The sequence below is a fragment of the Impatiens glandulifera genome, chromosome 4 (genome assembly GCF_907164915.1).
Source record: "Impatiens glandulifera chromosome 4, dImpGla2.1, whole genome shotgun sequence".
In the NCBI taxonomy this organism is placed as follows: Eukaryota; Viridiplantae; Streptophyta; class Magnoliopsida; order Ericales; family Balsaminaceae; genus Impatiens; species Impatiens glandulifera.
In genome coordinates, this window is record NC_061865.1 from 48,360,170 (window position 1) to 48,375,768 (window position 15,599).

General features: G+C 31.1%; 1 protein-coding gene and 1 pseudogene across 1 annotated transcript; one reads left to right on the top strand and one right to left on the bottom strand.

Annotated features, from left to right (window-relative positions):
• Nucleotides 1-290: 290 nt before the first annotated feature.
• On the bottom strand, nt 291-4,160 carry LOC124935974 (ribosomal RNA-processing protein 14-like). The gene is made up of 2 exons (XM_047476423.1): nt 3,893-4,160; nt 291-1,572 (listed from the first exon to the last, which is right to left on the bottom strand). Exon 2 carries the CDS (start codon nt 1,558-1,560, stop codon nt 493-495), a length of 1,068 nt encoding a protein of 355 aa, XP_047332379.1. The 5' UTR covers nt 1,561-1,572; nt 3,893-4,160; the 3' UTR covers nt 291-492.
• On the top strand, nt 2,980-3,514 carry LOC124935975 (annotated as a pseudogene).
• Nucleotides 4,161-15,599: the final 11,439 nt, after the last annotated feature.

The following is a 15,599-nucleotide window of genomic DNA, read 5'->3' on the forward strand; positions in this document are numbered from 1 at the left end:
TATAGAAGGGGAATGCCCAACTATTAGGTGAGACCTCTTACATCACCTAACTGTTCTATTTATAATGTTACTAAATAAACTAACGATATATTAGTCCAAAGGCCCACTGAAACCAACTACATTACACTTAAACCCTAACATGTATCATGATTGTAAATACTTTTGCAACTTCCACAACCCATAAAAGACTTGGCTTCCATAACCCATATCTGCCCCTCTAATGCATCTCTATGTGAAAAAAGCATTCATTGAATAGAAAATTCTTTAAAAAATGGGAAGAACAGAGACAATAACACAACATATGTTTAATTGAAAAATATATATGGGCCAAAAAGTAACTGAGTAATCAATCCTAGGAAATCTTCAACAAACATTAAAAAAAAAAGATGATCAAGACACTTCTTCAAGCCCTATGTTTTAAGGAGAACAGATAATGAAGATGATGATGATGATAGATCATATTACAATTTAAAGATGAGAAAGATAGGCACCTCAATTTTCAGTAGTAGTAGTGATGTAACCTTCTTTCCTTCCTTCAAAACCAGGCCTCATGAGCTTCTTCTCTCTTTTTGCAATTTTCTTCATCTTCTTCTCATGAATTTTGCCACTTATATTATCTGTCCTCTTCTTCTGTTTATCCTTCTTCATCTTATCCTTAGTCTCAATTCTATCCTTCCACTTCTCCACATTCTTCTCATGTTTCTTCTTCTCCTTGTGCATCCTTTGCTTCAGCAATTTCGGATCATCGTGCACCTTCACTCCAGACGCCCTGCTCAATGCAGCCGTCCAAGAATGTTTTTTCCCTTTCTCTGGGTCCTTCTTTTCTTCTGCCAAACTCATGGCCCTCTCCAGCTCCTTTTCTTTCGACAACTTCCTTCTCTTATTCTTCCTCAATTCACTTTCATCCTCTCCTCCAAGCTTCACTTTTCCAAATTGAATACCACTAGCCGCCTCTTCCACGTGCTTCTCTGTTTCCGCCTTGGCTACAACCTTTTTATTCTTCTCTCCATTCTCAGACATTCTTTTCCTCTTATTCATCAAATAGATATCTTTCTTCTCTCTCCTTATAGCCTTTGACTCCTCACTACCAAACCGGTCCCCTCTCATCTCTTCAAGCCTACGGTGAAGGCGCTGACGGAGCTCGTCGTAGGTAACCGACTTATCATCACCACCACCAAAATTCTTAATTGGTTTGATATCTTCTTCCTCCTCATCATCATCTTCTTCTTCTTCATTGTCTGACTCATTCTTCTCTCGTTCTTTTTCGATGCTTTGTTTAAGCAAATCTAGGGTGGTGGTTTGAGATTTCTCCGGGTCGAGGCGTTCGCGACGTATAATCTTTTTGTGCTCTTTGTTTTGCTGTTTCGCGGAGGCCTTGGCAGCTTTGCTTAACCCTTGGAACCATGGTTTAGGCTCATCGCTCGGAAGGTAAAACTTGGCTGGAATAAGTTCGATTAGATTATCAAAGAAGAGAGCATTTTCGCGAATCAGCGACTTGATATCTGAGACAGAAACAATAGCAGCATCATGCTTGGACTTTTCACTCTTCTTCTTCTTCATAGGTAGAGATCTCTGAAAATACACACAATACATTAAAATTATATTTAGTTAATAATTATACCAAATTGTCAGATAAATTACAACTTTTACAAATAAGATAAATTATTCTATTAGACAATATCAATTATTATTAATAATAATAACACATTATTTTAAGCATAAAAAAGTTCATTATGTTTCCTCAATTTGCATTGCATCATGTCTCAAATAACTTCTTTTGGACGGTTTTTGATTAACTCTATTAAGTTATTAAATCATATACACACAACATTTGTAGTTCCTTAATCTAAGTTCTTGACTGAAATTATTTTTTCCTTAAACAAACAACAAAATTTTGATACCTTCATTAGCATGTCAGTATATCAATAAGCAATAAAATTATAGAAAACAGAGGACATCAGCCCTCTTAAGTTGTTTATTGCAATCTAATTTGACTTCCACATACATTATAATTCAATACTCATAATATAAATTCAACCCAACTCAAATCAATTAGAAAACGATTAACACACAAATTATTGAGAAAAATATGTTTGAATGTAAACCCCAATCAGGCCAAGTCAAAAACATCAGCGAATAAAAGAAGTTAAGAATTTCTCATTTGAATGAAAGCATTCATAGATATAATAAGAAAACATTAAGCTATATTATAAACCATGACGTCCATAAACTGTAAGAAATGATAGATTCATCGAGATCAATGAAATGACTATGGAGATGGGGGCAGTAGGTTACCAAAAGGAAGACCATTAAGGTAACCCAGAGCATATATACACATGAATCATAAGAATAGTGTGCATATATGAAGTTTCTATAGCGCAGTTATGACTCGACACGCTTTCACTATAGAGAAAGGCAATCTTAAGGACTGCGCAATTGTAGCCAGCCAAAATAAGTACTCAAAAGCTTAAATGTTACAATCCATGTACACATAGAAGTTATTACTGGTACTATGAATATCAAAGGATATAGTTACCCCAATTATAGAAAAGTTGACCTTTTTTCAAAATAAAAAATTAGTTACCCCAATTGTAAGTCACTATATCAATAAACATTAAAATTTCAACACATAGAAGACATTGGCCCTCTTAGCATAGTTTATTTCATCATTTTGTCTTTACCCTTTACAATACAAGTATAATTTACTATAAAAAAAATTAATTCAAATATCAAAATATAAATACGAGTCATATGACCTTGACTATTGCTTCTATAATATCATCTATAACAATTGCCAAGATCTAACTAAAAGAGACTCATAAATCCTTCAAAAGCTACATATTGAATGAATCATTAACCTAGAACTCTTTATATTTTACAACTTATTCTTAAACTTATCAATCAATGGAGTAGAGTCTGTAAACTTGATATTTGGGACATGCCAAACAACACAACTTAGTAAAACCCTCATGCAAAGCGAAGGGTTCGTGACTAGGAGGCTGCTATTTTCATCACGTATCTCAGAAGAAGAAAAGATCTGAGAAACAATGACTTACGCTCCTCCTTCCAAGAAGCAGACGAAGCCGGGTTTGGAAGAAACCCAAGAACAGATCCACAAGATCGGGATCATCATCACCTCTAAGAATGTTAAAAACCTAGAGAAAGTTTGTGGGAATTTGGTGAAAGGTGCCAAGGACAAGAGATTGCGGGTTAAAGGACCCGTGAGAATCCCTACCAAGGTTCTGCGCATCACAACGAGGAAGTCGCTGTGTGGTGACTGGTGAAGGAACCACACATGGGACTGAGCTTCGAGTCCAAAAGCGGGTGATTGATCTGTTCAGCTCACCAGACGTAGTGAAGCAAATCACTTCTATAACCATTAAACCTGGGGTTCAGGTCACAATTGCATACTCATGAATGCGGCGATTTCAATAATGTCTGTCTGCTTATAATTAATAGTGTTACATTACTATCTTTCCTTGTGTGTTACCTTTGGTGCACTATTTATTCTTAATGTTTGGTAGCAGGAATATCTTTTCTCTATAGTCTTAGTATCTTGAGTCTTGACAATGCAATTTTGATTCAGTTTAGAAAAATAAAAAAATAAAAACTTAGTACAACCCTCACTAAAGATATGAAAATTATTCACAAGAAGCACGCAGATTATAGGGAAAAAAACGAATATTTGAATATAACCCTCAATCAGGCGTAACAACAACGATCAAAAAGACCTAGTAATCTCTCATTCGAATGAGACATTTCCATACAAGTAGAAACCTTAAAACATAGAAATAGAGAGACAAGATTCATGGCCTGCTATATGAATTCAATTCAACCTTTAATTAAAGCATTCACATAAATTATCAATAGAAATACAAATTTAGAATAATACTTGTTGTGTAGAGGAGATTCGACGAAGGCTGAGTCGATTTTAAAGTGCCGCGAACGAGAGAGAGGAAGAGAAAACAGTAAGACCCGTTTCTTCCTCAGTTAACCTTTGTATTCTCTTGCTTTCAAAATGGCTGCCGTTTTGCTTTTGTTTCCATGGCAGGCTGGCAGCTTCTCCTTATTTCAGAATTACAGCCAAATCTGCCCTGATTAGCATTAGGGTTTGCTTTATCAATTCTGGTTCGTAAAGATTAGGTTTCCTTCTTCTTTCTTCCCCTTTCCTTTTAAAATTTTAATTAACGCGGTTATTTACTTATTTAGGACCTTTGCTTTGTAACATAATTATTTATTTTATTTGCAACATAATTATTTATATAACTAGTTTTTCCTTTCCTAAAATAAATTTTCACCTTGCTTGCTAAACTAGGTAAAGGAAAATATTTAAGAATTTAGAAGAATTCAAGTATGAATCTCGGAATTTCTTGATATTCGAAATTCCTGTTTTTGGATTATTTGGGGTTCAAGCATAAAGAATCTAAGTTCGAACAAATTTATGATGGTCAAACTATCATTTGAATTGTCCTTCGTCACTTTGAATAATAGTTAAGGATTTCACACGATATTAAACTATAATTTTCTTTATTTTTGTTGAAGTTAGTGATGAATTTGATTTCGAAAAGTAAGTCGAACGAGATATAAATTTTTTATTTTAAACTTCTCTTCTTTTTCAAAACTCATTTTGATTGTCTTGTTTATGTTAACGTGTTTGTTTGACATGTTTTTTTAGTGTTTGTTTCAATGTGAATAACATTTGATTTTGGTTGCATTCATGATTGATTTTTTTATATTAAATCTATTAAAATAAAGGTTAAGGGTGGGTGACGACGGTAGAAAGAAAGGACTAAAAGATAAGTTAGACCTAATTTAATAACTAATAAAATATATAATAAAAAAATTGAATTCGGTTTAATTTTTGAATTGAAAACCAAATCGAATAACGTATTCGAATTTGAATAAATTTAAAATTTGATTCAAAATCAAAAATAAAATTTGAGTTCGGTTTATTATAATTCAGACAAATATTCGGTTCTGACCAAATATTAAACGACCATAGTTGAATTTTCTACGTAGATAAGTGTACACTAATGTCTACGTGGTATTAAATATTGTCGTTAATAATAGTTTGACGACTTCAAACCGCATTATAAACTTCAACAAATTATGAAATAATAAACTTTGAATTTAAAATTGAGATTTATAAAATCAGTTGAATGAATTTTAAATGAGATGTTAAAAATTTATTAGGCTTTATTTTTAATTCTTTACAAATTCTTTTAAATTTTGGATAATTCTATGAAATCATTTTTAACAATGAGATTTAATATATGACAAATATATCTAGGTTTAAGACTTGATTAATTAAATTTATTATTTTATTAATTAAAGTTGTATTATTACTTGCATTATCTAAATTTAATGAAATTACTCTTTTGTATATAGAATATTGAATAAAACTTTCATGTAATAGGTTAAATAATTCGCCCTTATGAAAAACACATATGCCCATTTTAATCTCAAAGATAACATGTAAATAGAAAGTTAGTGGTTGAGTTATTATTAATAAATTAATAAAATTAATATATTTTATTTTAATATATTTGGTGAAGATAACAAACTAAATTCCAAAGAGAACAAATTGTATATTTAAGGTTGATAGTTTTTTCCATTCATTTTTCATATAGTTCATTTCAACTCAAGAAAATCATTCATTTCCACTGATACTACTACTAATCTTTTATACAATAATTGGATACAGTTCTTTCAAAACATTAATAATAGTTTAAGTAAAATAATTTCAAACCTTGCTAATAAGGTAAATTGTTAAGGGTATGGGTAGTACACATTTATCCTAAGGATTAATGAAGACTTGTAACTGGCTGTCATATTAGTGACCTGCTCCGAATCCATTGAACATTTTCCTTCTTTGGTTGAGATTTTTGTGAACATTTTTTAGAACTAAAAGGGGAACATATTATTAGTTAGTAAACTTAATATGAATTGAGATTTAAGTATGAAAAGACTACAAAATTTGAGAGAAATAAATTATTAGATAGATAAGAAGTGATTTAAAATGTTATTGGTTATGAATTTATAAGATAAAATTAAGGGAATAAGTGTCAAATTGAAGACTGAATTACTTTTGCAAAATCAACTTCACTTTTCTTTTATAATAGTTTTAAAAAATGTTAATATAATATATTGAGGGAGGTACAATCTATTATCACAATCTTTTCAAAGCTATGTTTTAAAAATAAAAGAAATGAACCAAACAAAAAATAGAAAACACAAATTTTTTTTTATAGTGGTTTAAGAAAATGTCTACATCTATTTGCCAAGACAGAACAAGATTATTTTCTAGGATCAAACTTTCAAGTTACAAGAAGATACATAAAAATTTACAAGGAACGTTTAGAACTGAAAAAATTGGAATGTTCTTTTAGTGGCCTCACTTGAGATATGATTATCTCTAACTCAATTCAAATTTTAGCTTTATCTATTTTATTTAGCTCCCATTAAATAGCCAAAATCCAAAAATTTAGAGTTTGGACAAGTTAAATAGAGGATATATGTTTTAATCTTATCTCGTAACAATTACACGTAAATATTATTAAATACGGCATAAAGATAATAGAAAAAATACAATAGATTATATAATGAAAATGAAGAAAAGTCTTCTCGTTTGCTCTGAGGCCTATGAAATCATAGTTTCCTTAAAATAGTTTCATTGTCTCTCGTTTGTGCTGGAGAGTTCGTCAATGACTACATCCTATGGTACAATGGAACCTGCAATGGTTTAGCACAAAAAAAACTACTACAACAACAAACCTGACAAATTACCTGAATCACAATTATCGAGTTTTAAGAGAACCAATCGAGTCAATAACTCGAAGAAAGTTCACAAAGAACAAGAAATACATTTGAAATTCTGAAGTGATAAATTATAAGATGATGTGTGGAAATGAATACAAGGTGAATGGATATATATAGTTGAAAATTAAACACTGAAACCATTAATCAATTCTTTAATTCAACTATCATTAATCCATCATCCATCCAATGGTTATCATTGTTTACCTTTTCATTATCTTTATAAGTTACATCAATCAATAAATATTTTGTAGTTACAATAGCAATTAAGAACATTGGTTAATTACCCCCATTCAACTCATTAATGTGAATTATAACAATTAATAAATTTAATTTAATTTGAATTAAATTAAATTTCATCTTAATTCACATTGAATTTGATGTGAATTTCATTTGGATTAATTTCAAATTAATTTATATTTGAATTTGGTGTTAATTTCATTTGGATTAATTTCAAATTAATTTACATTTAAATTTGGTGTGAATTTCATTTGGATTAAATTTCACTACTAATTCATATTTGAATTTGGTATGAATTTCATTCGGATTAAATTTTACCATTAATTCATATTTGAATTTTGTGTAAATTTTATTTGGATTAAATTTCACCATTAATTCATATTTGAATTTTGTGTGAATTTCATTTGTCAAATATCATTCCCATTTAATTAATAGAAATTAGTTTAATTCCAACACCTCCACATTAATGGAAATTGAATTATTAACTTGGTGAAATGTTTAACAGTTGAATCCTACATGGGATAGGTAAGTGCAACCCTTTAAATCTTCTCTTATTAAAGTATATAACTTTACTAACCGACTAGACTCGATGTCTTTGAACTATTCTATTTCTTATGTAAACGATTACACACTTTCGCATAGAATTCTTCTTGATACATGTTAGTTCTCATGATTGTGTTCGTTTTGGCCATGAACACTCACATAGTTTAGTGAGAGGGTCGAAAATTAAGCCGTGCAATTCTTTCCAAGTGGACTCACTTCTCTCTCACATAGGTGATCAGATTGTTCATAAAGAATCATTAAAACCATGTGTTCTTATCCTTTCCCAAAATGCTATTTTATCGTAGGATTTTTACCCATAGAAATCTACCAAGTCTAGTATAGTTAGGTTGTCCCATTGAACCTAGTTCTTGAGATCTCTAGTCATCATAGGTTGAGTTTCCCTTCATACTAATTTTTTGTAGTCTTAAGTCATATTCCTTGTGATCCCCTATTCTAGCCTAGCGGCAAAAGAGATAGATATCTCCGGCCTCCTTGGAGGTCCTGTGTTCGAGCCCTCTAGGAGACAAGTTCTGCTCGCCTTGTTAATTGATCAAGTAGGTTTGTAGGCTATGTGCTTAACGAGCGGGGATTAGTCGCACTCTGGAGGAGAAACGAAACCCATCATTCTAAAAAAAGTCACATTCCTTGTGAGGATTTTAACACCAACTAGAGATTTAACGCTTTGGTTAGCGAATCCGCAATATTATCTTTTGATTTTACGTAATCAATTGAGATAATTGTCTAATGGTATTCCAATAATCACATCAGCCAATCCCATATATTTCATGTCAAATTTTGAATTTAACATATCTTTTGAGGATTTAACCATTTTATCATTACTTCCAATAATATGTATGTCATCTACATAAAGACATAAAATGACGTAATCATTTTTTGTATCTTTAATATAAATACATTTGTCACATTCATTGATCCTGAATCCACTTGAGATCATAACATGATCAAATTTCTCATTCCATTATTTTGGAGCTTGTTTTAAGCCATATAAAGACTTAACCAATTTACAAACTTTATTTTCTTTCCCTTGAGTAGAAAATCATTGATGTTGATCTATGTAAATTTCTTTTTCCAAGTCTCCATTTAATAAAGTTGTTTTTACGTCCATTTGATGAACTTATAGATTGCGCAAAGAAGTAGTCGCAAAAATCAATCGAATAGAAGTTATTCTCGTAACCGGAGAATATGTATCAAAATAATCAAGACTTTCTCGTTGGCGATATCCTTTACCATCAATCTTTCCTTATATTTATCAATTAATCCATCATCTTTCATTTTTATTTTGAAAATCCATCGGTAACCTAGTGGTTTATTTCTCAAAAGCAGATCCACTAGTTCACATATATGGTTTTGCAAGATAGATTCTATATCACTATTAATTGCCTCATTTCATTTAGGCCCTTCAGATGAGATTATTGCTTCATTATACGTTTGAGGTTCACTTTCCATCATAAAAGTAATAAAATCTGGAACAAATGATTTTTCCGTTTTTAGCTCGTTTACTTCATCTATGTTCAACCTCAACTTCATTCTCTTTGTATTGTTCATCTAGTTTAAGAAACCTTTTTGGAGAACGTTGCTCTTCATTAAAATTATATAGAAGTACCTGTTCAAAGAACAATGTATTTCTCGATTCCATTATCGTATTCTTATGAATATTCGGAATATCCAATTTAAACAAGAAAACTATAAGCACTATTGTTATGTGCATATCCAATAAATATACAATCAACAGTTTTTTGTTCAACTCTTACATTTTTAGGTAATGGTACGACTACCTTAGCTAGACACCCCACATTCGTAAGTATTCAGATGATGTTTTATTTATGCCATAACTAATATGGACTCTTATCTAGATTCTTTCGTGTAACCTTATTTAAAAGGTAATTAGTCTTCAAAATAGTTTCTCCTCACATGTTCTATGGTAGACCATAACTTAATAGAAGTGGATTCATTATTTCTTTTAATGTTCTATTTTTCCTCTCAGACATACGTTTTGTTGAGGAGAATAAGATGTTATCATCTCATGAATTATACCATGTTGAGCACATAGTTCAATAAAAGGTGATTCATATCCACCTCCTCTATCACTTATTAACACCTTGATCTTATTACCATGTTGGTTTTCAACCTCATTTTTATAAAGAGTGAATTTCTCCATGGCTCCATCTTTACTTTTAATAATATACACATAACAATATTTTATGTTATCATCAATAAAAGTAATGAAGTATTTTCCTCCACCACGTGTTGGAATTCCTTTTAAATCACACACATCTGTATGAATTAAATCAAGTGGTCTATTACATCTTTCAACGTTTCGAAAGGATGATCTCGTCAATTTCGCTTCAACACAAATTTCACACTTGTGTTTATATTTATTTCGAATGTAGGTATACTTTTCATTTTTATTAATCAATGCATCAAATCATAATTAATATGACATAGCCTACCATATCATAAAATGGAAGACTCCAACAAATAAATAAAAAAAATTATTATTTTCATTCATACTTGGCTTACATTGAGCTTAAAAGGCCCATCGGTAGTATAATCTCTACCTACAAACATTCCACATTTAGTTAAAACAATTTTATTCAACTCAATTACATTTCTAAAACCATGCTTACTTAAAATAGAATCGGATATCAAATTTTTCCGGATCTCCGGAACATACAACACATTAGTCAAAGTTAAGTCTTTCCCTGAAGGCAACCTTAACATCACTTTTCCTTCACCTTGTATGTTAGAAGTGACAGAATTCCCCATGAACAAATTTTCACCATTCTTCACTTCTTCGAGGTTTGCAAATATTTCTTTGTTTTAGCAAACATGTATTATAGCTTCTGTGTCAACCCACCATTCCTGTGGATTAAACCCCATCAAGTTAGCCTTAGATATCACCGCATATAGATCCATATATGGCAATCCTTGAGTTAAGTTAGCCTCTCAAACTCATATCGGCTTTTTGCAATCAGAAAATCTATAGCCCATGTCATTGCAATTGAAACACTTTCCCGTGAACTTCTTAGAAATTCCGCCTTTATAATTAAGGTTCTAGTTTTAGACAAAAAAAAATTGTTTCTTCTTGTGTTTACCACCACATTTACTTTTTAACTATATGTTGACTAAATTATTTCTTTGAGTCACTTTTGTTTACTCTTCAATGTGTAGATGAATCATCAATTCTTCATCTTCTTTCTCTTGTGCTTAAGGTAATTCTTGAAATCATTCCAAGACGGTGACATATTCTCAATAATAGTTTCTACTTGGAAAGTTTCTCCTTCACTCCCTCAACATGAAATTTATGCAAAATAACTTGGATCTCTTGAACTTGTTTAATGACTGGACTTGAATATACCATTTTGTAGTCCAAAAATCAACCAACCATAAACTTTTTTGCACCCGCATCTTCATTTTTGTATTTACATTTAAGAGATTTTCATAGTTCTTTAGCCATGTTTTTTTCACTGTACACATTGTACAATGAATCTCACAAACCATTCAGTACGTAATTTCTACAAAAGAAATATGAATGATGGCAAACATCAATGGTCAAAGCTGCTTGCACATCAACTTTCGGATGCACGTTTGTATTCGGTGATGAAGCCACATTTGACTCATCAATCTTAGGAGTGAGAGGATCTTCCGTGAGGAATCGTGCGAGACTCAATGTCGTGAGATAGAAAAACATTTTCTGCTATCATCTTTTAAAGTTTGAGCAATCAAACTTTTCTAACTTATCTAGATGATTAGCGGAAACTGACATCCTCATGTTGGAAGTAAGTGTTTCAATAGTCATTTCTGAAACAAAACTAGAAATGTGTTATAATCCGAAATAAGTAATATTATAAATTTTTTAAGATTGTTGGTAATCTTATCCAGTAACAATTACACGTAAATATTATTGAATACAACACAATGATAATAAAAAAATACAATAGATTATTTAATGAAAATGAAGAAAAGTCTTCACGTTTGCATTGAGACCTGTGAAATCAGAGTTCCCTTAAAATAGTTTCATTGTCTCCTGTTTGTGCTAGACAGTTTCATCGATGACTTTTTTCCAGAGTACAACGGAACCTACAATGGTTTAGCACAGAAAAATCACTACAATAGTGAACTAGACAAATTACCTGAATCATAATTACCGAGTTACAAGAGAACTATTTGAGTCAATAACTCGAAGAACGCTCACAAAGAACATGAAAAACTTTTGGAATTCTAGAGTGAGAAATTATAAGATGATGTTTGGAAAAGAACATAAGGTGAATGGATATATATAGTTGAAAATTAAATCGTGAAATCATTAATCAATTCTTTAATCTAACAACTATTAATCCATCATCCATCTATCGAATGATTATCCTTGCTTGCCTTTTCATTATCTTTGCAAGTTAAATCAGTTAATAAATATTTTGTAGTTACAATAGCAATTAACAACATTTGTAAATTGTCTCATTCAAGGCATTAATGTTAATTGTAACAATTAACAAAATCATTTTAATTTGAATTAAATTTCATATTAATTCACATTGAATTTGATGTGAATTTCATTTGAATTAATTTCACAATAATTCATATTTGAATTTAGTGTGAATTTCATTTGAATTAAATTTCACTATTAATTCACATTTGAATTTGGTGTGAAATTTATTTGGATTAAATTTCATCATTAATTCATATTTGAATTTTGTGTGAATTTCATTTGTCAAATATCATTACATTTAATTAATGGAATTAGTTTAATTTCAATAATATACAATTGTTATCAGAATTGCTTAATATGAAAATTTCTAGTAGTGTAATGTCATTTTCATCTATTGTTAGGCAACTATAAATTCAAATTTGCTTGTCATATTCTCTATTATTTTTCTCTCAATTGTTGTGATTTATCTCAAGACGTGTATCACTACTTATATCAATGAAATGACAACTAAATTTTCATTCTCTAATCAAAATCAATCACCCGAATTAATTTTTTTATGTTAAAGACATCATGACACCCCACATTCATTACTTATACTTTCATCTAAAACGTTCTAAGTGAGAATTGAAATGTGACATTAATTTCTTAAAAATCACTCATGTCACTTGAACTATCTTAGTGGGGTATCCAAATTAACTCTTTATTTTTTATTTTTTTGTCAACTTGATTAAGACTTGGTATCAACATATTATAGTGTTACAGGTCTCAGCATTAATTAGGGTAAAAACCTTGCTTTCTATGGCGGCGTCAATGAAGAAACCAAAGCCAGTATATTCGGGATCATGGGCATTGAAGAAGGATCGCTCCCCGTCCGATACATGGGCATCCCACTCTACTCTAAATAACTCCAAATCTCGCACTGCCGACCTCTGATTGAAAAGGTAAAGAATGTTATTCTAGGATGGGCTACAAAAAGACTTTCTTATGCAGGTCGTATTGAGCTGATCACTAGAGTCGTTATGGGTATTATCGGATACTAGGCGCATCATATCATCCTCCCGAAGAAAGTCATGAAAGAATTGGATTAACTTATGAGGAATTTTATTTGGGGGACTCAAGGGCATGGTGGGAAAAAGATCAAATGAACGGACACATGCAAGCCCAAAGACGAAAGCAGAATCAACATCAATGGTAGTGTCTCATGGAACAATACTCTCACCTATAGACACTTTTGGGCATTGGAAAAGAAATAAGACTCGTTTTGGGTCAGATGGGTACACTCAAGGTTCATTAGAAAAAACATCAACATCTGGACATGCAAGATCAAAATGGAGATGGCGTGGTCCCTTAAAAAGATTCTAAACCTTTGAGACAGCACGAACAAGATAATCAACATTCAAATTGGAAACAGTAATGACACTTTGTTCTAGCATGACCCTTGGTTCAAAAACAGACCCATCCTTTATAATAATGTATTCTCCATCACTTAAATCAGGCGGAAATGTCAATTGGCAATAGTTCATCAAGTCAAGAGCAGCGATTGGAGCAACATTCTAAGGACTATTCAAGAAGGTGCGAGAATCCTTGACGCACTTTCATCCTATCATCTAAATAACCATGAAGATTCTCGTGTTTAGAGTGTCGAGAATAATGGCAGGTTCGACTCGGGGTCTGCTTGAGATTATGTTCGTGATCATGTGGACATTGTCCCATGGTCCCACTTAGTGTGGTCTACCAAAGTGATCCCCATACACCAATTCATTTTATGGCTCACCTTTCGCGAGAGACTCAATACTCGTGATTTGATCAAGAAGTACATGAGCATCCCAGATCCTAATTGCCTCATTTGCTTGGGAAATAAGGAGTTCATTGAACACCTCATTGAGAACTGCCCTTTCGCCTCATTGTTTGGGCGCAGATTCTCCACATCAATAAGTCTCCTCAGCTTCCTAAACTAATGGACCGACATTAAGGACCTTGCCATCACAAAGACCAAGGGTAACGACTTCAGCTCCAATACCTTCAAGTGTTTCTTCGCCAACATTGTTTATCACATTTGGATGGAGAGGAACGCTAAAGCCTTCTCAGAAGTCTGCAACAATACAAATACAGTCTGAAACAATATTATCACTAACGGTAACTTCCTCATCCGAATGTGGAGGCATATTCTCACATACGAGAAGAATAAGTTAATCTGTCAAAACTAGAACATCGCTTACGAGAAAGTCACCCTCATCACTATTTCATTGCACTCAGGGACGAATCTAGGATTTAAAGTTGGGGTGGGCTAGAATTTATTGTAATAAATTATATATATTAAAAATATAAAATGTTTAAATAAGTTGAGTAATAAAATCATATTCATTTTATTTTGAAGTTCCGTCTTCACCTTCTTCATTTGTTGAAAATGTTCGCTCAATAGTAGTGGTAAAAACATGCAATGTTAAAACAATAATCAATTTAGTCAACATAACATAAACTTGTGTTTACCCACTCTTAGTCAATTGTTAACACAACTCAACAAGTGTAAAAACTTTCAAATTTGGCATCACATCAAGTTTATGATGTAACAATTCATATTTCAAAGTTAATAATGTTTTCATCGGTAAAATCTTCAAGGTAAAATTTCGTTGCAAGCTTACAAATATCATCACTATTAAATGAGTCGATGATTTTTTTTGGGTCTAAAGAATTACTAGGAGATGAATTTTGGATTGTAGAGACCGTAGGTGTAGTTGAAAAACCTTTACTAATCTGACGATCTATCTTTTTTTAAGAATGAAGATATCAATGTCTTTATTTTCTTTGCAGCAAATTGATGTTTTATTTTTTATATACATAATTTTCAAGATCAAGTATTTTATCAAACAATTGAATATAAGGTTGAAAAAATATTAAAAAACTCAAGTAAACATTTAATCGAAAAGTTAGAATACGATGATGAAAAAGTGGAAGAAAAAATTAAGTAATTCTAACATGATAAGTTCTCAAAATTTTACATTATCAAACATACATATAATTAGTTATAAATTTCATATACATAATTAAATTAATGATTATACCAATTAAGAACATGAAAATTATAAAGAGAATTAAAATAATACAATTAAAAATAAATAATTTTTACCTGTTTTGGAATTAAAAAAAATTATGAGAATTTTGATGAAATAATTAGAGAATAGAGAATTAGTAGAATAAAATCTAAGATATGGTAAAACTATGAAAGAAGATATATGAAAAGATTAAGGTATATATGGTTAATATACATAAAAATGTTATATTTTATTTTATTATATATATATATATATATATTTCAATTTAAAACAAATTAAAGATTAAGGAGGATTGTTTTTTTTTTTTCGGGGTGACCTAGGCTAAATTCGTTCATGATTGTACTCCAATTCTCAATTCTCATTTGTCATTTGTTATCTCTTATTTTTTTTATTGTCCTGTATTCATTTTGTTTTTACTCCGATTTCTGTTGAACTCATTTAATTCATTTGCCCTTTTGTGTCGACCAACATTGCACAACTCTTAATAAGCGTGGATCAAA